The sequence below is a fragment of the Rhamphochromis sp. 'chilingali' genome (assembly GCF_963969265.1).
Source record: "Rhamphochromis sp. 'chilingali' genome assembly, chromosome: 3".
Lineage (NCBI taxonomy): Eukaryota > Metazoa > Chordata > Actinopteri > Cichliformes > Cichlidae > Rhamphochromis > Rhamphochromis sp. 'chilingali'.
The window spans coordinates 31,620,780-31,644,492 of NC_137931.1; the positions used below are offsets into that span (position 1 = coordinate 31,620,780).

The following is a 23,713-nucleotide window of genomic DNA, read 5'->3' on the forward strand; positions in this document are numbered from 1 at the left end:
CTAATGGAGACCCAGTGAACTATAACCCTGTCTGCTTTTGTAGAGAAGCACATAGGGAGGCCGGGTGCCTGGCTGGGTGGGCTTCAGATAGCAGCAGAGGGCTCACGGCCAACCATCTAACTCATGCTGGCTTGATCACTCCCTCACTTATCACAAATACGGGCTCAGCGCCATGGGAAGCCAGCCGATGCTGCTGGTACACTTCAGCGAGCTGTTTTTTTTCTGCAGCTGATGTGTGTAGCGGAGGTTGAGCTCCAACCACAAAATCACTGAACAGGAAAACACTGCACTCTACTGGTCCAAAGGTCGCATAATGCCATGGTTTTACCCTCTTGTGTGGGCAAAGTTCTTATTACTTCTTTTTACTTTCTTAATGCACCACATTATCAGGATTGAAAACAACAGAGCCACAAGAATCGTTTGAGGCAAAATTGTTAAAGGTAAACGAGTCCTGAAAATTAATAGATCATCAAACCTTTGCTTTTCTCCACACACCATTTATATATTTTTGAATAGAGATTCGTGAATGTACTGAAAACTTTGTCTCACTAACACTGAGAAATTAGTTACCCATAAAATCCCCTGAGTAGGAAATAATTAATTGGAAAAGAGAACATTCCTCATGGTTTTTCTTAAAATCGTTTTCCTATTTGCCTTCCTTTTGCTGTGCTTGTTGTGTGTACTTGTATTTCAAGTTATGTAGTGATGCATAAAGTCCTGATGACTTCTACCTAAAATATAACATCAGTTATATAGATGGTATGAATGCAGGCTTTTTCTAATAGAAGGTGCAAAAAAACCACCAAATATTTTACAGATACTAAATGCTGATCTTTACCTAATACAATGTATTTTAAAGGTAATACTGAATGTGTCATGGCACAGTGGCCCATGGAAATGGGATGGACTCAAGTGCAGTTTCAAAACCAGAGGTTTGAAGTGCGGTGTAACAAAAGTCTTTATTCACAACGCTTGGAAGCTAACAGAAAACTCAGACTAGCATTAAGGAACGTAAACTAGACGTCTGAGGCAAGAGAAACTATGGCCATAACAAAACTATGACTAGATTGCAGGGACAACTGGGTGCAGCGACTGGGCAGGGGAAACTGTGGCTGGCCAGGGCAGTGCTTGCAGGTGGAGGTTGCTTGGAGGGGGGAGGCAGGAGACAAAGGTCCAGGTGGGTACTACGTGCAATGCAGGGAGGCAGGCAGGAGAGACTGGCAGTTTGAAAAGGGAGAGGTTACTGGCAGCTGCATACCAGAATCCAGGAGAGCTTGTACGGATGAGGATTGGTAGGTGGGTTCCAGATGCTGACGAGAAAACAGAGAACTAAGGCAAGTAGACACAATGATACACCAAGGAACAGACATGAGGCTGAGAACGGACTAAAGTTGGCAGATAATCTGGCGAAGACTAGTTGTGTGCGCAGGTCATAAATACTGCTGGTGTGATTGCCATCAGGTGAGGAACAACAAAGACTCCACCCAGAGGGGAGGAGCCGATGCAGTGGAAAACTACCCAGACCATGACAGAATGGCTGTTTGAAGTATGTAAAAAAAAGTTGTTTTAGAAGCCAGTTATCCATAATTATTCCAACTTTTCCAACTTTTGACTGACTTAATTATTATCACCTAAAAAGTTGTGGTAATTTAACTTAATAGTTAAAAAGATTCTATGAACTTGAATATTTTTATTTCTTTAACTAAAACTTTCCTTTAGCTGCTCACTTATTCACAAGGTGTCACTACAGCAGATGGAGCCGCATATTTGATTTGGTAGATTTTTACACCATGTACCCTTCCTGACACAATCTCCAAGGGATTTGTGTGTCCTCCCAGCCTTCAACCAGGGAGACTTTGCATGTCAGGCAAAGGTGTAAACCACTAACTCTATGGACCCACCAAATTGATTATTTAATCTACTTTTTTTCCTTTTACAGTTTTTCTTGATTGCTTAAACACATTTCTTGAAACTATGCCTCGTATTCCCAAAACAGTAAACACAAATCCATAATGTCTCACCCAATTTCCCAAACATCGTATTGTCAGGTCAAAATGAAGCTCTGGGATGTTTCTGATGATCTTTGGCAAGAGTGCATTAAGAATATATATTGTAGTTCTATAAATGCTAGACACTGTTTGATCCAATTTAAGGTTGTGTATAGGTTGCATTTTTCTCCCACTAAAGTGGAAAAAATATATAAGAACGTTTCAGCCCTCTGTGTTAAGTGTTCGAGTGGTCGAGGAACTTTATCTCACCTTTTCTTTCAATGCCAAAAACTACAGCTCTTTTGGAATCATTTGTTTGATTTTCTGACCAAAGCCATTGGCAGGGAGGTCCCATGTACCCCCTTTGCAGCATTGTTCGGGGTGTGTGAACTGGGATGGGCAAGGGACAAGACAGAGACGCAGGTTGTGTCAATGACCACAATTGTGGCTAGAAAGCTGATACTTCTCTGCTGGAAGTCTGCTAAACCTCCTACCTTCGAAATGTGGTTGAGAGAATTTGGAAATGTACTCCATCTGGAGAAAATCAGGTTTACCTTGTCTAACCGAGAGAGTGTGTTTTATAAGATTTGGCAACCAGTCATTAGCCTGATGGATAAACTTAAGTGAAATATACTCTATCTTAACATTTATGTATGCTGTATTACCACCTTGTTGACTTGCCGTCCACCTTCTATTGTGTTCTTTTGAAGGTGATTGTTGTATACTGCTCAATTATAAAATCAATAAAAATATATTGAAAAAAAAATGAAGCTCTGCACCCAAAACTATTAACTTTTGCTGAAAAACCAAACTTTGCCCACAGACAGCACACACAAGGCCTCAAAAACACACACACAACAACATAGTCTTACACTTTGGTGCAATAAATGTTAAACAATATTCCCAAAACTGGCAAGTTATGTTGCTTGTGGTTCTTCCCCTCAAAAACCTTTTCACATGATGAACACAAAAGACACAACCAATGTATATACAGTGGCACATTTTTTATCCATGTACCATACAGTACAACACACACCAAAAATATTATTCCACGTCAGCATCCTGTGTGTGTTCTGGGTCAGGCCAGAGAATCTCATCCACATCATAGGCTATATTGGCCCTGGCCAGGCAGCGGGGGTAAACTCCTCTTGCATGCCTGATCCACCCCTGGCATGCATCTACTGGTATGTCTAGGCAGGCCTCTTCCATGGCCTGGAGAAGGTGAACACGGACATAAGGTTCTCAGTCATACACCTTCCACCACCATGCCGAAAACAACTTCTCTATCTACCAGTCATGAACCATAGCAGCGCGATGGAAGCTGATATTATCCCAAACAACAACGTAGCGAGGCTGCTCTGGCTGTGCTGGTTCCCTGTAGTTCAGCTGTAACATATGTCGTCTTAGACCATCAAGAAGAGCAAGGAGAAGTGTTATAGGGTCCTAGAATGGCATGGCAGTGGAGTACCCCTCATTGGCTGATGGCTACGCACAGAGTGATATTCCCTCCACGCTGACCAGGGACATTTACAATAGCCCGATGGCGAATTATGTTCCTGTTCCTGTTCCTCCTCCTCCTCCTCCTCCTCAACTTGCATGTCTTTGGATCCATTGTTTTAAACTTGAATGAACTGGCTTTGGCCCTTTTATCTATCCATCAAAGTTTCTGATTGGTGTGTGATACATTTCGACTCCTAGTGTTTCCACTTGGCTAATTGTGTGCTAATTGAGCTAAAGCTGTGCTGATGTGAGTTAATATTATTGACTGCTAGTGCTTTCTAAGTGACCACATGGAGTAAGCACTGACAAATGTAGGGATTTGTTTGTAGAGTTTTGTAGTAACAGTTCACCACATCTGACTCATGTGGTAAAGCAGGGGCATAGTGTTTATAGTTCAGGGAAATAGGTGTGCTTTTTGGAAAGTGGCATTATGGTTTTGAAATTTGGGTTCAAAAGATTGGTTATAGTGTTTAAGCAACTGAGAAAAACTGTAATATTTTGCAGTTGTGAGCCCCTTCAAATTGTAACTTTATAGTATTCACTGTTGTTTCAGAGCGTGAGGATTAATTCCTGTCAGGCTGAGGACCGTATTATTTATTAAATTCAACAAATATGATCAAGAAAGACAGAAAGAGTTAACCACCCAACACCTGTTTGAAAGATAATGGAATCTTCTTTGCCATTAATATTTTCTCGAGTGTCTGGAAAGTTAAGCTAAAATATTATCTTTCATTATACTTGTTGTTCTTTGTCAGCACAGATAGGGACAAAAAGAGCTGTAAAATCAACTTCAATCTTCAAGGAGACAAAAGAATGATCATGGAATGAGTATCTAAAATAAGAGATTATGTTTAACTATGTTTAGTTGCAGGTGTGTGAGGAGATGAAGAAAGAATAACACAGCACTGTATTAAACCCAGAGTAAAAGATGGTTTGGGAAATAGTGAAGCCTGCCGAGCTGGTTTGGTAGCCTAGATTGAAGACTGATGATACTCTGACTGTTCACATGCTCCGAGATAATAGTTCATATCTTTGTGAAAAGCAGTCAACCAAAAACCTTAGATTTTTCACGAATGTAGTGAAAACAAATCAAGTCCAAGTATGCAAACAAGCTTGCAGCTTGAATGCTGTTGTCATTAAAGCAAAAGGGAGTTTCACTCTCATCTTGTTGACATTATCATAATAATAAGCTTTTTGAAATCAAAATAAATATAAAATGCAATACAAGTGTCTTTTAGATCAAAGCTTATTTAACAGGACTAATTTCATTTCAGGTTATTTTACTGCAGCATAAGCCAAGTTATAAATCTTTAAATTTGATATAACTGAATAATTGACACTGCCATGGGCCCTTATTTTAACAATATATAGGCTTTAGATATTTATTATTTACAATAAAGAAACATGTATTTACACCCTTACAAGACTATACCGGAAATCTAGAGTCAGGACCAGAAGGAGTCACGTGACACGCTCTACTGGTTAAACTTCCTGTTGTCACTTTAGTTAATTATTTCTTTCTATTTTTTTCCCCCTTCTAACGTTTTCCTTTACTTTTTAAAATTATAAAGTCGAGTTATAATACGTGGCGTTTATTTTCCTTTGCTAAACCTTTCCCGAGTGTCTCTGAAACGAAGCGGTACTCTAAGGAAGTTTAACCGGTTGCTAATGTTAGCTAGTTAGCTGGCGTATCTTTCCTTCAGTGACAGGTGAAAGCTCGCTCCGTCCAGGCTTACCTTTTACCTGTTAAAATCGTTTTTACGTTTGTAGCCTCCTGTAGGTGATCAGTTTACAAATCAACACCATGGCCGGTCTGCTTTCATTGCATTGTGTCGCCTCTCTCAAGAAGTCCGGGAGTCTAATTCATTTTAGAAGCGCTGCTCTGGGGGTTCATATGAGACACTATAGCAGCAAAAAGGCCCCCTCTTCATCATCTTCGGAGTATCTGCACCAAAGCGTCGTGCCTTCCATGCATTACCAGAAGAGTTTACCCAGGTAAGGCGTTTTGTGACGAATTTGGACACATTGCTTTTTCATTTTCTCCAAACATGTCGCGCAAACTCAAAAAAATCTGTGGTTTCATGTGCGCCGGAGATGTCCAGCAAACAAAACAAAAAGGTGTCCTGAAATAAAGGTGACCCATTTAGCTTTTAGATCGATGTAGGTAAAAGGGCATGCTTGCGCTAAACTCAGTGACCACTAGAGGGTGACATGAATTATGATTAATGACGCTTAAAAAAAATAGGTGTGTGAAAACAGTTCAGATTTTGTGCAGGAAACATTATCCAAATATTTCAGTCCATAAGATGGCATCACACAGTTGCTGCACATCCATGATGCAAATCTCCCATTCCACAACATCCCAGACTGCTCGGTTAGATTGAGATCCGGTGACTGTGAAGGTCATTTGAGCAGAGTGAACATGGTGCTTTATACTCCTGGAGGCAGCCATCAGAGGATGGGTACACTGTGCCCAGAAAGAGATGGCCATGGTCAGCAGTAATACTCGGGTACGCTCTGGTGTTTAATCAATGCTCAGTTGGTACGAGATGCCCAAAGTGTGCCAAATAAACATTGTCCACAGCATTACATGATCACCATAGCCTGAACCATTCATACAAGGCAGGATAGATCATGCTTTTGTTTTGTTTATGTCTAATTCTGATCCTGCCGTCCAAATGTTACAATAGAAATCGAGACCCATCAGACATTTTAAATGAAATAAAAAGAAGAAAATGTCCCTAGTTTAAGAAAGCTGTTGAACATTTGGTTCTTGAACATGGGTCACCACATCACAGTGGGTGCTCTCTTCCGTTAAGTTGTTTTTATTATAAAACATACAAATGAATCGAATAAAACATGACTGACTTCATTTCCCTTTTGCTGTTTAGATTGCCCATACCAAAACTGGAGGATACTATCAGGAGATATTTGGCTGCCCAGAAGCCTCTTTTGGATGATGACCAGTTCAGGTGAGTTTCCACAAGTTAAATCAAACTTTTTATTTGATTATTTAAATGCTTTAAACCTAGTTGGAGCCATTGTTGTCATGTATCTGCAGAACAACAGAGAAACTTGCTCAGGATTTCCAGAATGGTGCGGGAAAGCAGTTGCATGAGGAACTGGTTGCTCAGGATAAAAACAATAAGCACACAAGCTACATCTCAGGTAACTATGACTATAGCCTAAAACTGAGCATCAAAGATGGAATAATCACTGTTAAATGAGGTTAAAAATGTTCTTTTGTGTCACAGCTCCCTGGTTTGATATGTATCTGTCTGCACGTGACTCTGTGGTGCTCAACTTCAACCCTTTCATGTCCTTCAATCCCGACCCAAAGACTGAGTACAATGACCAGCTGTTGCGGGCGACCAACATGGTGTGTTCAGCTGTGCGCTTCATGAAAACGCTACGAGCCGGTCTGCTGGAGCCAGAGGTTTTCCATCTGAACCCAGTCAAAAGCGACACGGACAGTTTCAAGAACTTTATCCGCTGGGTCCCATCTTCACTGTCCTGGTATGGGGCCTACATGGTGAATGCATACCCTTTGGACATGTCTCAGTACTTCCGCCTCTTTAACTCAACTCGGATTCCTAAGCATGGGCGAGATGAGCTCTTTACTGATGAGAAAGGGCGACACCTTTTGGTTATGAGGAAAGGAAACATGTACGTGTTTGACATAATAGACAGGGATGGGAATTTAGTGAAACCTGCAGAGATCCAGTCCCACTTGAAGTACATTTTGTCTGACTCGACACCGGCACCAGCCTTCCCTTTGAGTGTTCTGACCAGTGAGAACAGGGACGTGTGGGCAGGGCTCAGGGACAAGCTGATTGGTGCTGGAAACGCAGAGGATTTACGGGTCGTGGACAGCGCCCTTTTCTGTCTCTCCCTGGATGACGAGAGCATGCGGGACCATATTCACATCTCCCACAACATGCTGCACGGCAACGGCTGTAACCGCTGGTACGACAAGTCCTTCAGCCTCATTGTAACCAAAGACGGACAGGCAGCTATTAACTTTGAACATTCCTGGGGTGACGGCGTCGCTGTGCTTCGCTTCCAGAACGAGGTCTTTAAGGACACCACCGAGAAGCCACTAGTGCACCCAGGTTCGGCTGCTGCTGCTGTGGATTCGGCCTCTGCTGTGCGCAGATTGCAATTCAAGCTGAACAAAGAGCTGGAGAATGGCATCCAAAAGGCAAAGGAGAATATTGACTCTGCCGTATCAAAACTCACTATTGACGCCATGGAGTTCAAAAGAGGCGGGAAGGAACAGTTAAAGAAGAACAGGCTGAGTCCAGATGCTATAGCCCAGCTGGCTTTCCAAATGGGCTTTCTGAGGCAGTACGGACAGACTGTAGCCACGTACGAGTCATGTAGCACTGCAGCTTTCAAGCATGGCCGCACAGAGACCATCCGACCAGCGACTGTACAAACCAAAAAGTGCTCACATGCTTTCGTTCAACAGCCTGGCAAACACAGTGTGGCGGAGCTGCAGGCCATGCTCGATGAATGCTCCAAATATCATGGGCAGCTCACCAAGGAGGCAGCTATGGGTGCGTGTGACATGTCAGCATGCAGATAAATTATGGTGATTTTGTACACCAGTAAACGCAGTGTTTTAAGCTGCAGATATCTCTGATGGTAATTATCTGTCATAGCAACAACACATCATAACAGGCCAAATCAGTAGTTTATCTGAGCTAAATATTTAAACCATAAAACGCTATAACCATGTTTAAATATTTCACAGCCCTCCCAAGATGATTTAATCAGAACCAAAGGAAAAAAACACCTTTAGTTTGGTTCTTTGTCCTCCTGCACCATCAGGAGTTGAGCAATCGATCTTTGCACACAGACATTTTTTATTTTACTGCTCTAAAAGTTCTTATCTGTACCAAATATTATGTAATCATCATGTTGCTGTGTGTTTAGGATTTGTGCACTTGTAATGCTTTAAAAAAAGTATATTTTTCAACAATAGCATCTCATTTACAGTTTAAAAAGTTGAATTTGCTGTAATATTTAATAAACAGTTTGCCAAGTAACCACCTAGTAATGGGCTAAAAGGACCCATTTTTATCAGCTGAACATCATCTAAGTGACCATGTGATTAAGTGTATAATTTTGCCCACACATTGAACAGGCCAAGCAATACTGTAGCATGGCCATGTAATAGTTAAAAATATAGCAGCATATGTTAAAAATGTAAATCTTTTTAACATATTCAGGGAGAAACAAACACATCAAAGTGTATGGTCTTAAAAACACAATGTATGATTGTCACTTACTTTTTTAGATTTATTCATTTAGATTTAATGATACTTAGGTAATTTTTTTGGCCTTTATGACTTGGGCTCTCTCTCAGAGCTCAAATCGCACTTCAGTCTGACATATGCAGATATCTGATTTACAAAAACTGGGATTCTCAGTTTTAGCATTTTTCTACTAAATGGATGAGCAAATATGTTTTGATATTAGCTTATTAGACATAGAGGGGCACGGTCTGCAATATGAAATTTTAGGAGGTTTTTTACAGTAATGCAAGCAAGGTTAAGTCATAAGTCGTCTTATTCACCATAATGTGTGACTTTATTAAAGAATTATTTTCTTGAATGCATTGTTCGATATAAAAAACTGAAGTGTTAAGATAATGACTGATTAGCACTTTTTATTACACACAATGCTGACCTGAGAACAGTTCCTTCACTAACTGCTCTTTTTGCATCTCTCTCCAGGTCAGGGTTTCGACCGTCACCTGTTCGCGATGCGATACCTGGCCGCCTCAAAGGGCCAAGCTCTGCCCAGTCTGTACACTGACCCAGCTTACGCCGCCATCAACCATAACATCCTCTCTACTAGCACCCTCACCAGTCCAGCTGTCAGTCTCGGCGGCTTTGCCCCTGTGGTACCTGATGGTTTTGGTGTCGGCTACGGCGTCCACGACAATTGGATCGGTTGCAACGTATCTAGTTACCCGGCTCGCAACGTCCATGAGTTCCTGCAGTGTGTCCACAAGTCTTTAGAGGACATTTTCACAGTGCTGGATGGAAAGCCACTGAGCTAAGAGTGAACAAGTGTACTTTTACATATTGATAAAGGTAAGAGTAGGAAGGAAATTCAGGGAGAATAGAAAGGATGGGGAAAACTGAAGGGCAGCTCTTTGAAAACAAAGTTTCCTCTGTCATCCCTTAGTTATATATACGTATCATAACAATTGTTCGGTGATGAATAGGACTGCTGGTGTGCGGCAGAAATCATAACCAGTTATTTTGGTAAAACTTGATATTCTAACATTTTGGTGAAAAATATCCAACTGTAGTGAAAAAATATCAGCAACTTCATCTATAACACTACAAAATGAGAGAATCAAAGAAAAATCAAGTGTAGCAAAATATAATTCTTATCTTTTCATATTCACTTTCAAGCCCTGAAAACAATAATAATAATATACAACATATTTTATTTACCTTCATTGAAAATTTGCTCGTGTTTGACTTCCTCAGCCCACAGTCATTCCAAATTCCCATTCAGACATTTGTGACCAACTCTTACATACATGCTGATGTTAGTGTGCTGTGGCCTAATGTTACTGTTAGCTGCGATTTAAGGTTGTTCATCCATCCATCCATCCATCCATCCTCATCAGGGGGAGGGAGCCTATACCAGCTACCATGGGGCAAGAGGCAGGGTACATACTGGACAGGTCACCAGTTTTTCACAGGGCTAGCACATAAGAACAGACAACCGTTTGCACTCACATGGGCAATTTGGAATTATCAATTAACATAACCCCACTAACTGCATATCTTTGGACTGTGGGAGGAAGCCAGAGTACCTGGAGAGAACCTACGCAAACACGTGAAGAACATGCAGAGGGGCCTTCGCATGTTCTCCAAACTCAGCACCTTCTTGCTGTGAGGCAACAGTTTAAATATAATCCTGCCCCTACACAACTTGTGGTTTCTCAAGGAGGATCTCCACATTAAACTTTTTTCTTAAATGGAAGTGAAATACGAAGCAAATTTCCACTAATTAATGGCCATGATACACGTAATGCATATATAATATAGCTATCTTACAGTGTTATGAAGTGACACAGAGGCCAATTGAGTTACTGCTTATGTCAGAGAAATGAGGGAATCGTTGCTCTGTAAAAGGCCCTTCAGAAGGGTGTAGGGAGTGGGTTGAACTTGGAGCTCTGACTCTAGTTGGTCATTCATGCAGTTAAACTTCTCTGCAATAGTTGCCAGTCAGGATGCAGAGGATGTGCCTTTTTTTTTTAATGATGTGAAGCTCAACCAGAGCATTTACAAATCACCACTGTAATACACTGAACTGTCATTAGTGTTAGATTACAGCCATTTGTTGTGCTTGAATGTATTTTGAAATTAAAAGTTAATTACCTCTGCTCTTTTATTTGCCCTTGTGATTCTTTACAGACAGCTGATCATTTAAGACAACACATATTCTTTAACCAAATCACTCTTTATTTAAAATAAAAAATAGTTCTACCAAAAGCAAATGTACAAATGCGGTAGTACAACAGAAACATCAGCTAAAGTAATTAAAATGAGCAAAATCCAGATTTTAGATGGGCTTGATCTTGAAGTGTAGGCCGATCAGACTGAAAACAAGACATTTCAGATCTTGCACCAGGTAGTAGAACACACGAAGGCCCTCAGGGTCCCTAAAAACACATGTGTGCTTACATCAGTAACAAATACAATTTACTTTCCACTTCCCAACTCCTGAATATATTACTTACTTTGACTGATTGACGTCAATCAAGGAGCCAATTTTGGAAGTTGTGAATGAAATGTGCTCGTCCCCGATGACAATTTCGAGTTCCTGTAAAAGATGAGACAAAAACAGGCCTCAGAAAATTATCTTGGGAGAAAATCATCAGTGCAGAGTTGATGAAGGTGAAAATTTAGGTCACTTTCTTTCATAAGTAGAAAAGTTTAGGTCATTTTCAGAGTGCTCTCAACTTTATTCTTTCTCCACTATGATCTTATTGGTCACAGAAAAATCCATTTGGTTGACCTTCTGTCCGCACAGGTTTGAATTAAAGGATGAACTGCAGTTGACTGCTCACTTTTAAGTAAAGTAGCCAAAGACCTGATCAAACTGGGACATTTCTTCCACCTTCCGTCTTATTATCTGCATGCTCAATTTGCAAAGGGTTAGAAAAACTAAAACTAAGAGTATAACTATATTAGAAAATGATTCTTTCATAGAAGGAAATCACACTCAGAAGATAAGCCTGAACTTTCAAACAATAACTTGTTTTAAGCAGCCATTTATCCCAATGGATGATATGACCCTTGAGCAATCACTCCAGGTATGTAATAGGAAACAGAACAAAGATCTAGAGTATGAATGACTGACTAAATGTTTATCAGTTTTGCTATTAGAACTATAACATATTCCAGGATATTGAAGTTAAAAAAAAACTGCCAAATTTATTCACACCAATATTTTATGTAAATCATAAAATATTCAGATTGTGAAAGTATAACTTTGCATGGAGATATTAAACAGAGTGCAATTACAGTATCAGCAAAATCCAACTGATGCTGTAGGGTCATCAAGTCAGATTTTTCTTTTTTAAATCTTCCACAGATGGAAACGATAAGCCTCAGTATAACCATGAGGTCTAAGCGTACCCAAACCAGGAAGAAAATGGAATAAAAGAACAGAAACAGTCCACTTCTCAGCAGTTTTCACTACTGGATAAACTTAGTGTGGTTTGGGTGAAGGAGCTGCCTGGATACAGCATGCAAAAGGCAGGATTGAGAATCACCACTCTCAGCGAAGGTACCAGAATATTTTCACAACAGCACACAGACTGTACTTGCGATGTGGAATAGTTAAAGACCGCCTTGGACAGTTGCCTATTGCAATGTACCTCGAAAACTTTAAATCTGCATGGCATGAATGAAAATAGCTCAAACTGTAATAACTGGGAGGACACGGGGTAATAAAGAGGTCACAAACCTGTCTGCCAACTCTATCAGGAGGCGGCCACAGAGCATCATCTTCCTTGGTGATTTCACTGTCGTCAATGATCCTCTTCAGCTCCTCCATCACACTTTTGTGAACATATGCCTGGTTGGCACACCGGAAAACGCACAAGTCAGATTTAAATTTGTACATTTCGAGAAACAGCATTAATTTATAACCACGTACATGTTGTTTGAGCATGATGACCGAAACTACTTCTCGAAAAATAACCAAACAACCAGCTCTTACTTTACAGATATCTCACCACCCCTTACACATACATTTAAAATCAATCATACGTTACCTCTTTCCTGATCATTACGTCATTCTTGTAGTTACTGTTGTTTGCATATCTCAGTTTACCTGCGGGGGAAAAAAGATTAACTTTAACGTGGGAAACTGTGTATCGTTTCGAACAAAACGCCCGAGTTTGTTATCAATCGCTACAGGCCGCATGGCGCGTACGCACTCACAGGATAAACTCAAAACATTACTGCTTATATTCTAAACCACACGCTATGGTAATAATTATCTTATTTATATAAAAACAAAGTTAGTAATCAGCATTACTCCTGCAGCTAAATCCATACGGAGAATTTGGCTCTTTGACTCCGCTGCGGCCTAGCTAAACCGGTTAGCTTCGAACCACGGACAGCTAACGCGTCTGTATTGCCGCTCAAATTACACTTACCGTCAGGCCTGAACTCAAATTCTAGAAACTCGTGTCCAAACTTCCCCTTGTGTCCGACATAATATCTCAAATAAAAGTCGCTTGTTGACATCTTTATTCTACAGAAAGCGTTTTCTGCGCAAGTCCGATGAACAAAACTGAGCTAGCAAGAGCAGCCCAGAGCCTCGCCAACCGTATACGCATGCGCAGAGGATTATAGCTGAGGGGCTTTTTTGACCAAAGTTTTGTCTCAAAGGTCATATTCCCGCGATAATTCAGTCATTTTTTTACTTTAAGAATTTAGACTTAGGGTTTCTTTTTTTTAAAGTTTGTGTCAGTTTTTTAAGTTAACTAGCAACTTTTTTTCTTTTATGCCTTTAAAATATTCCTTATTTGCACATCGATTTATTTTTAGTTTGATGCATCTTTGATTGTTTGTTAGTTCAGAAGTATAAAATAAATATTATTTTTTATTCATTTAATCACCTATTTTTGGAATAAAACTCCGTTAATAAATACAATTTCTGGCTTCCTCTTGGGGTATGTATAAATCTATGACAAGACCCAAGAATGTGCTTTTTAAGACGCCAAACCATAATCCTCAACAACTTCTACAGATGTACAGTATGGAACAATTCATTACTGAAGCACAACATTGTTTATTAGACTCTTCTGGTCCTCTGTAAATCTTCTAAATGGCTTTGTTACATTACAAAAGAAAAAGAAACAGTTGAATAACTATATCAGTAATTAATTGTTAATTATTTCCAGTTTTGTTCATTTGTTTGCTTGATTTTACTTAAGCCATCAATTCTTGGTTGGTGTTTCTGCATTCATTTATCATCAGGTTCTTCCTGAAAGAACTCACGCAGGGCTGAACTTTGCAGCGTTTTTATACGTGTCGCATTTTTCTAACGTCATCAACCCGCTCTGGCGCACAGGAAGAGTCTGCACGTGTGGTGGTTGTAAACTTTGAGCCATGGCAGGCGCGTTTTCACAGGAGCTTGAGGATCTGTTGAATCCTTTGCCAAAATTCGTGGATCCGGAGGATGATGATGACGAGGCTACCAAAGCCAGAGTGGTGGACCGGTTCAATGAAGACGACAATGAGGATGAAGATGCGGCCGGCCTCAGCGCTCTGCGGAAGCGCAACACCTCCCTGCTTTCGGACACAGATAGACGGTATGTGGGAAAGCCAGTGTCCCGAAAGCAGCTGCTTAGAGAGACTGAGGAGGATGAACATGATGTTGAGGAGGAGGAGGAGGAGGAAGAGGAAGAAGGTGACGAAGATGATTCAGTGGGGGATGAAGAGGCAGATGACGATGAAAATGCTTCAGAGGAGGAAGACGATGATGAGGAAGAGTTGTTGATGGGCAGTGATTCAGAACTCGATGTTAATCTAGCTTCAAAGAAGAAAGCAACTGACATCACCTTTCCTCAGAAAGTAGACTTCCATAAACTGACAGAAGGTATGGATGACCTGGGAATGAGCGAGGATGATGATGAAAGCCATGAGGAGTCTGAAGGCAGTGAAGAAGAGGAAGGCTCTGATGATGATGATGATGATGAGATGGAAAGCGAGCAAGAGGATGATGATGATGGAGTGGTGCGCACGTTTTCCCAGGACAAAGTAGATGAGGAGGTGGAGAAAGGAAAGGCGGTGAAGAACCAACTGGCCCTGTGGGACCAGCTGCTCGAGGGCCGGATAAAAATCCAGAAAGCTTTGGTGACTGCCAACCAGCTTCCTCAGCCACAGACTTTCCCAGAGTTCAAGAGGAGAGGTGGGGGGGAGTTCACAGCGGCGTTGAAGAACACTCACAAGGCTCTGAAGGCTCTTCAGAGGTCCCTGCTGGAGTTGCATGACCAACTTCTGCACCAGAACGCTGACACGAGATCCATCGACATGGGGGAAGACGAGGAGATAACCAGCGACGATGAAAAGGAGGGATCAGCGCAGCAGGCCAGAGCGCCCAAACGAAAACTGGAGATGGCAGAGTACCCGGACTTCATGGCCAAACGGTTTGCAGCTTTCCAGCCTTACTGCAATGCCACGCTGCAGAAGTGGCACGACAAAACAAGGCTGACGATGGGCAAGAGCACCAAAGGGTTTGGGGCGTTTGAGAGGAACATTCTCACCCAGGTGGAGCAGGTGCTGATGGACAAGGACAGGCTGTTGAAGCGGACCCAGACCCAGCGCTCAGAGTACCGGGTCCTGGGGAAGGTGGAAGCCCCTGCTCTCACATCTGAGAACATCCCCATGGAGGGAGGCGAGGTGTCGGAGCAACAGCTGAAATCCAACACGCATCTGAAAGATCTCAATGAGGACATATTTGATGACGACGATTTCTACCACCAGCTGCTGAGGGAGCTGATCGAGCGTAAGACGAGCGCAGCGGACCCCAACGATCAGGTGGCTATGGGCCGGCAGTGGCTGGCCATCCAGAAGCTGCGCAGCAAAATCAAGAAGAAAGTAGACACTAAAGCCAGCAAGGGGCGCAAAGTCCGGTTCCACATCCACAGCAAACTGGTCAATTTCATGGCGCCGATTGACTACAGCTCGATGAGCGACGAGGCCCGCAGCGAACTCTACCGAAGCCTGTTTGGTCAGAACACTTCTATGAGGGAGTGACATTAACATGCTGAGATTCCCAGGACTGAATGGCCACTCTCCTTTAGCAGGAACTCTTCAGACTGTCTTACATACTGAACTCAAAAGAACGTGCAGTTCTGTAGAAACGTCTTTCATACCAAAGTGCTTCTTTATTTAATCACAAGAGTGCTACTTTAAAAATTCACACTGTTTTTCCATCACATGTGAATGAAGTAAAGTGATTACTTGAACTCGTTGTATGACTTTAAGTAAATAACTGTGGCCAGTCCCATGCAGCCAGTTCACGGAATGTTCCTGCTCCAGTTTTGTTTGTCTTTTGTTCTTTGCTTTTATTTTTTGCTTTTCCAGTGAAAAAAAAATCCAGAAACCCTGCTTAGTGCATACTGTTGATTTGGGGCACAGCTGGGAATATGTGACACATTGCTGCAGGGCTACATTAGCCTGGACTGAGATCAAAAAGAAAATGAATTTTCATGTTTAACTATTAGGTAATAGTAAAATTAATTTTAGATACGTTATTACAAATACACATTTAAACCCTGACAGGAAAGCTTTCTCAATTGTTTGAATACATGGCAGCATTGAAAGCAGATATTGTGATTTGGAAAATGTAAAAAAAAAAACAAAAAACAACAACTTTGAGTCCTGTGATACACCGGACACCTCTCCATGTACCCCACGCTCTGCCCTATTACAGCCCTGATGAACTTCTGCCTTCTCATGATGCTAAATTGGATATGAAGTTAAGAAAAATGCATCGATGGTTTACACTAACAGAAAAAGAAAGCTGTTTTCTGTTAACTCACTGTTTTTAACCGTTTTCACATGGAAGTTATCGCCGTTACAGGATGAGCCTGGTGTCAAAATGCAGGTAAAAATTATGAGTTGTTTTAAGCAGTTAACCCTTTAAAGTTTACCAAAATAATCCTTTTCAATTTTGGTCCAGTGAATCAGAAAACAGAAATTTTAAGTATTGAAACTATGATGTATGACATGATATTGATGCTCTTGGTTGTAGGAAAAAGTATTGTGATTTGAGCTTTAGCTTAAATGTGTCTATCAGCCCTTAAAGTGCTGTGTTTATAAAGTTAAGACATGAGGGTTTTTATTTGCAAGTAAAATACATTTGTGATTTAAATTCAGATGTTTCGTTTGTTTTTAAGCTGAATCTTGTGAGAACTCAAACTGAGTTTTATTGTTTTATTTTATTGTCTACCTGCAGAAGTCTCAGTACATTTTTCACCAATTACAGCATCGGAAATTGTTAAACAAACGCAATCTACATGAATATCTGCTGACGTACACACAGCATGCCTCACTCAATTCAAGCCTACCACAACCACATGTCTGATTTAATGTGCAATGCTTCCAGTTGTCTGTTAAGCAGATTATGAATGGCTAATGTAGACAAAGCAGTAACAAGGCTTTGATGTCACTGCAGGTCTGTACTTGCTAAAGTGTGCCTGTGTCATGCGTTTATATTGTAATGTTTGGCATTTTCTCCTTTGGGAGACAATCTTACACAAGGCAATTTCAATATCGAGCTTCAAAACAGTGCTGAGTCAGAATGGCATCCGCACAGTGCCGGCAGGTGCTGCTGGTGTAGGAGTTCCCTTTAGCATTATTATTTCTCTCATGATTAACAACACTTTAATGCTGGGTTGATCTGACACAAGCGAACATCATTTTATTGTGACACCTCTTCCATTTGGAGCACATGCTCGTGCCCCAGAGCACACCCACTGTTAATGCTGGCTGCACACCATTCAGTATGGAGTCAACCTACAGGACTCAGCTGTGAGGAAAACAATCCATTTAAGGTTCACATTTTACTTGCAAAAAAACTTTTAAGGGCTCTTTGGGGCATTTTATCACAACGCAGACATAAAATGCCACTCCATATCTTTGCTGCCTCTACAGCACTAAGCAGCGTGTGGCACTTCTCTCTCAATTTGTGACATCAAGAATAACACAACACAGAACGGTCTTCATTAAAGAAGCTTTTAAAGGTGAAAATAACAGTACCTGAGCAGTCAAACATACAGAAAAGAAACTGCATTAAACAACCTTAACAGAACACGCAGATCATATTAAATCGATCTCCTTTTAGAGTTCAGTCCATCTTCTTTTAATGAAAACATCTTAACATGCATCTGACAGTTACAAGGAAAAATTATACTTTGTGGTAATTTCTTAAAATGATAAATTTTCCTGATTTCGTAATATTAAATGGGTAAATGCAAAATGAAACTCCATATTTAGTCCACAAAGACCATCTTTGGCGGTGATGTAGTACATCGGGTGTTTGAGGCATAAATTGGTTGTTTCAGCTGAGCTTTTTGTTTAATCATTTTTAAACAGATCTTGAAAAAGAAAAATGTTAGTTTGCACTGATACGGGGAATCAGCAGCATGTCACTTCACTTCATTTATTGGATCGTTAAAGGCTGTCGAGTGTGTGAATCTTTTTGCAGACAGTTTCTCCAGCTCCGTGCTGGATTAAAGGCAAGCAGCAGTTTGAAATGAAATTAAAAGTGAGTGCCTTTTTTCACTCCTCCCTCGATCAGTGTCATCCAGTACACAAGTTAAAGAGAAAATTTTAACTGAATACCTCTGCTGCGAACCAGCTCCACAAAGCCTCCTTTCATTTGAATAAGTCTAAGCAGAATCGCACCAAAAGGAGGCTTTTTGAATTCCCGGAAGTTATGCTGCCTTGTTGCAGTAGCCATGACGAAGAGCAGCACACTCAGGCAAACCATTCTCCTCTTCCCTGAAGGAGTGATGAGCTTCAGTGGGGCCGACTGCTCGACTCTATGTTCGGCTGCTTCTTCTCCGTCCCATAACCGCTGAACCACCCGTTCAGCCGTTTGGTCAAACCGCCGTTCAGAATGTCCTGGATGTGCTGAACGATGAGATTTATTGCAACTGCGTTGAAAGACAGATGTTACATGGTTACAGATGGTCTCAGTTTGTAACTCTGTTTTACTGAGAGATACAAACTCATCATCCAAAAAGAGTTAATACCCCCAAAACTTACAGCTCATCTTTAATCATCAAAGGTCTAAGCTATTTTACAGAATAAAACGGCACAAAATAATGAAAAAATATATGTAATTGTCTCTTTGTTTACCATAGCTACACTATTTCGCTTCTATGGCAGATATTATAAATTGTATATTTTAAAATATATATATTAAATGAATTGTACAGCCCATATTATATAGAAATCTTGGTCTGTTACTTCTTACAAAAACACATTATTTTTTTGTGACACTTGTAAGAATACATTTTAAAACTTAAGGTATGTTTGGGTTAATTACACCTAAACAAATATTTCAAATATTATGTGTAGAAAATTAGACTACTGATCATCTGGAAAGAAGTCTCATGATCTAAAAATCACAATTATACCAAAGCCTGTAATGTTTTTATATGCATGTCTTTGCCACATCAACAAATGTTGTAGCAGATTTATGGCAAGAAACATTTTTACAATTAAAAAGCCACAGCGGCACATATACATATAAAACCTGACCAAGAAGCAATCAAGGGGAAATGGTCGGAGCAGGTGTGTCACGACAAAATCTTCAGAGAGCAGTGCAGTTTTCTTTTACAGCTTTCCTAAAACTAGACAAAGCTGTTTTGTCCTCACCTTGCTTCCTGAGTATGAAGACCACAATTCCCAGCAAGGAGATAAACACAGCTGCGTCCTTGCTGATAAACACTGTTGAGTCTCCAAAATTTGCTTCCACTAGATTTGTTTTTCTAAATAATCTGTAATGTAGTCTTTATGATGCACTTCCCAGGCAGACCCGCCCCCAGAACAACCAAAAAACTACTTACCAATGTTGTCAACTCCTCTCGGTATTATCACATCAGCATATTTCTTTGTCTAAACAAAGTCAAAAAAAAGAAAAAAGAAAAAAGAGCAAACATTTTATCTTTGACTCCATGTTCAGGGACAATCTGCAAATGTGCTAACAGAATATGGACTCACCGGCAGACAAAACTCTTCAAAAGCAGGCTTGACAAAGGTGATGTATTGGGCTAGAACGCTTTCCAAATCCCGACCACGTTCACTGATGTCACGGAGCACTGAAGGAAAACGAGACAAGGGAGAAAACGTTTAAACTGCATAAAGTATTTTAACACTTTTGTATAATTTCTTCCTTTTTTCTATTAAAAAAGTGAAAAAAAAGAAAAGATAATGAGTTAATTACTGAGTTGATCTATTGGTAGGTTGTTTAGCTACCTATAAGCAGACCCACTGTGTTTTCCCAGCTTCTAGTTTGGAGGTTAAGCCAAGAACCTGCTGTATGGTAGCAATTTTAACAGGAAAACAGAAAAGCTTGTTTCCTAAGATGCCAAACTAGCTTTAATTTTCAAGAGCCCTTCTTTGCAGCCCCCCTGCACCACGGGACCTCATTTTAAAAACAACTAATTCAATGAACCGTTACGTTCATCCCCCCGCCCCGTGCTTATAAACATAACAGATTTGTCTCGCCATGCGTCACCTCTCCGTGACAGACGAGTGTCTGCATCCGTATCCACGAACAGCTTCATGTGGAAAAAGTCTCGAATCTCCTGAGAGTAGAACATCAAGATGCCCTCAAACAGCACCACGTCAGCAGGGTACAGTGTCATGGTCTCTTCTTTCCTGACATATATTAAAACAGAAAGAAGGTTAAACAGCATCCACTGCAGTGAAAAATGATAAGAATGGCGATTGGAGAGATTAAAAAGCTTGCGAGTTATTCTGAAAAAAGGTCTTGAATTCTATTAAAGCTGCAGCACCCCAAGAATGTACTGAACCAAGAAATTATGTCTTGTTGCAAATGAATTTTTTTTTCTTTATTTTAATTAACTTTAACAAAAATGAAATCTCAAATTTAAAACAATTTAAAAAAAACTATAAATAAATAATTAACTTTTCATGTACTGTTTCACATTTGAACACTTTTACTACAAAGCGCACTCAGATTTTCCCACCTTCCAGGCAGTTATGGGCTTCCATTCATTTCACTATGATATGAAAATCAATTTGCCCACCACAGTAGATATAATGCATGTCTTATGTATTATGATGCTTCCATTGATGCTGCATCAGAGATCTCTTTGTGTAAGCTGAAACCTGCTGAAACCCCTTTTAATGTTGTGCCTGTATGAACAGTTAGTCACCTGGAATGGGAAACAAAGTCATAAACAGGAATGTGGACCGTTTTCCCCTCCTTGATGTCCCACAGGGTCGCGATTATGAGGTCATTGTCAAATGCATCTATAGAGAAGGAAAGAGCACAAGGTAGTTAAAACCAAAAGTCACATTTGGCATGAATGAACATGAATGCTTACGTTTCAATGCTCGAGCCCCCTCTGGCCCAGTGACTCAGCATGACTCACAAATGCAGAGGCGATGTACCTGGGTGGTCAAAGTTGAACTGGCCCTTGAGCGCCTTAGCCTTCTGTTCCGGGGTCAGGGCCCTGTAGAAGCAGTCCTGGCTGAGGATGGCCACTTGCCGCTGGTGGTGGTCGATCTCGTTCTGGCCCAGCAGCTCCATGATCTTACTGCACACCGACGACTGAACACAAACAAAGAATCAGAAACAAGTGATCCTCGTTACACGATTTAACACGGCCTGATATTTTTGCACTGAAACCAACATTTACTTACACTTGACGTCCTAATCATGTAAAAACACAGCATAGTCCATTACTGGAAATCATTGACGCCATTTCAGACACATAACAAATAACTGCAGTTTACTCCCTGTTCAGATAACATGTCTGGGAGAACAGGTGGTTCTGTGAGCAGTTACTCCTGTGGGAAAATAGAGGCATAACACCAGGAAGTTGAAGCCACAAACAACTGACTGTTGAACCACAACCACCTTCACCTAAGAAGTCAGCATACCGTCACCCATATGAATAATGTCAAGAGATATGCCAGTCTTGGATTCATGGAAATACAAGGCTAAATTAGTTAGCCAAACAAATCCCAACTAATTAAATGTAGGTCAAAAACTATGCTTGTATGATGAAAATGCAAAACATGTTGCTAATACAGAGAAGTGCTCCAAAACAGGGCCTCATAGCACCAATCTTCAAATACATGTTGAAGATTAAATAAAAAGGACAAATGTACTTTATTTTATTTGAATACAATTTTCCCAACTTCAGAAGCTTGTTTTATGTTCTTATATGATAGTTTTTGTGCTTCGGTGAATGACTTTTTATATCCTGAATAACTGTTAAAACTTTTACGTATCATTTCAGGTTATTTCATGGATCTGCGCCTCGTTTCTTGTTAGATGTATTGATTTATGTAAACTTGAGCCAATCAAAATATGGGACATTTTCTCAGATTTAGTATAAAAATGCTGTGCAATCCTGTCATAAACTGGAGCCCTGGTTCACCCTAGAGACTGTGTTTATTGTGATTATCCACTTTGCAACAAAATGTGACCATAGTGCAGCATATTCTGATCATCCAAGACAGAATACTGGAAACTACTGGGAACCTATAACATGCTGCACAATACAGAATGCCAAAGCACATATTTAGTCTGTCGTGGCACCAAAGGCGTCTATATTGTCAGTGTCAAGCAGGTCAGTGAAATGAGATAAAGTTAACATCAAGCGACTTTGAAACAGCGGATACATTGTGTGACATCAGAAAATCATTTAGAAAGCGCAATAAAAAGAATAACATCAAAGCTGCAGCCTCCAATAGTGATAATCATGCATCCATCTGCTGCAGACAGCACAGTGCGTTAACAGTCAGTTTTTTCAGCTTTCTTTGTCTGCAAATGCATTTTACACTCCTCGCAGCCAGCGCAGCCAGCGCAGCTGATGCTAATTATGACAAACCTCACTCCTCCTTTTCCTCTTTTCCATGATCTTCGCCACTCTTTACATCCCCTCTGATTTTAAAAAAAAAAAAGCATGAAAAACAAAATACGGGAGTCCTTCACGGAAGTTTGAAATCTGAACATCAATCTGGTTTCAATGGGGGGGAAATGACAGTAGTGTTGACAGTGCACGTTTTCTGATTTGACATGCAGTACTGCGGCCTGCGTAACTTTCACTACTGATCAACACAACAACCAGGCCGAGTGACTAAGTAATGATTTTAAACTAAACTTCTTTTTTCCGAGGAAGAATACGTTTAATTTCTTAGTCCTGCCCTCTTCATCCCAAACGCATAATCTAACACAACAGATATTTTAAAAAAAAATCAGACGCCTCCAAGAAATAATCCAAAGGAAAAAAAGAAGAAGAAAGGGTTTATAATATAAAAGCCAACCTTCCCGCTGGCTGTCCCTCCGGCCACACCGATGAGGAATGGCTGCCGAATATTTGAGTCATTTTCGGCTTGGTCACCTGGCTTTGTCTCGCTGTCTCCTGCCATGTTTCATCTGCAGCGCGCACCGTACCTCTACGCCGGGGGAGTGCGCGCTCCTCCCATTTGATGATGGTGTAGGCGACGGTGAAGTTGGTGGTGATGATGACGTTCAAGGGCAACAAATCGAAGATGAGGATGCTGATGATGAAATCGCTGACAGGTAGTAGCGGGTTCCTTTTTTTCTCTTTTCTTTTATAAATTTTACTTGTGCAGCAATTTAACATTATTAAAAACACGGACTGTTTTTCTTTGAGTTAAACAGATGTCAGTAAGCTGACTAGTACTCTAAGCCTTGAACACGTGGATTAATCAGCACAAAAAAAAATCCACAATCATTTTGATGAAACGTAAACTGTTTAAAGTGTAGAGTGGTGTATGGTGGTTAGTTCTCTCGTCTCACATCAGAAGTTCCTGTGTTTTCCTTCAAACGATCCATCTTCTTCCCATGAAGAAGCATCCTTCCACACTTTAAAATAGGGATGTTAGACATAAGGCCCTGGGGCCAGAATTGGCCTAGCAAAGGCTCAAATCTGGCCC

The 23,713-nt window shown here is 40.7% G+C and overlaps 4 protein-coding genes across 5 annotated transcripts; 2 read left to right on the forward strand and 2 right to left on the reverse strand.

Annotated features, from left to right (window-relative positions):
• Positions 1-4,948: 4,948 nt before the first annotated feature.
• Positions 4,949-10,893, forward strand: cpt2 (carnitine palmitoyltransferase 2). Its single transcript, XM_080877997.1, has 5 exons — positions 4,949-5,483; positions 6,380-6,460; positions 6,550-6,656; positions 6,743-8,047; positions 9,230-10,893. Exons 1-5 carry the CDS (start codon positions 5,293-5,295, stop codon positions 9,556-9,558), a joined length of 2,013 nt encoding a protein of 670 aa, XP_080734123.1. The 5' UTR covers positions 4,949-5,292; the 3' UTR covers positions 9,559-10,893.
• A 67-nt stretch (positions 10,894-10,960) lies between these two features.
• On the reverse strand, positions 10,961-13,379 carry magoh (mago homolog, exon junction complex subunit). The gene is made up of 5 exons (XM_080877998.1): positions 13,189-13,379; positions 12,802-12,860; positions 12,492-12,602; positions 11,260-11,342; positions 10,961-11,181 (listed from the first exon to the last, which is right to left on the reverse strand). The coding sequence occupies exons 1-5, from the start codon at positions 13,277-13,279 to the stop codon at positions 11,082-11,084; spliced, it is 444 nt and encodes a 147-aa protein (XP_080734124.1). The 5' UTR covers positions 13,280-13,379; the 3' UTR covers positions 10,961-11,081.
• A 699-nt stretch (positions 13,380-14,078) lies between these two features.
• aatf (apoptosis antagonizing transcription factor) lies at positions 14,079-16,067 on the forward strand. Its single transcript, XM_080877092.1, has one exon. It carries the CDS (start codon positions 14,147-14,149, stop codon positions 15,794-15,796), a length of 1,650 nt encoding a protein of 549 aa, XP_080733218.1. The 5' UTR covers positions 14,079-14,146; the 3' UTR covers positions 15,797-16,067.
• A 128-nt stretch (positions 16,068-16,195) lies between these two features.
• Positions 16,196-23,210, reverse strand: uck2a (uridine-cytidine kinase 2a). 2 transcript variants are annotated; one of them, XM_080877093.1, is made up of 7 exons: positions 23,078-23,210; positions 21,194-21,353; positions 20,956-21,052; positions 20,292-20,434; positions 19,775-19,872; positions 19,621-19,669; positions 16,196-18,702 (listed from the first exon to the last, which is right to left on the reverse strand). In XM_080877093.1, exons 1-7 carry the CDS (start codon positions 23,180-23,182, stop codon positions 18,566-18,568), a joined length of 789 nt encoding a protein of 262 aa, XP_080733219.1. In that variant the 5' UTR covers positions 23,183-23,210; the 3' UTR covers positions 16,196-18,565. The 2 variants fall into 2 exon arrangements, with proteins under 2 accessions (XP_080733219.1, XP_080733220.1); XM_080877094.1 differs by lacking the exon at positions 23,078-23,210 and adding an exon at positions 21,446-21,544.
• Between the last annotated feature and the right edge of the window lie 503 nt (positions 23,211-23,713).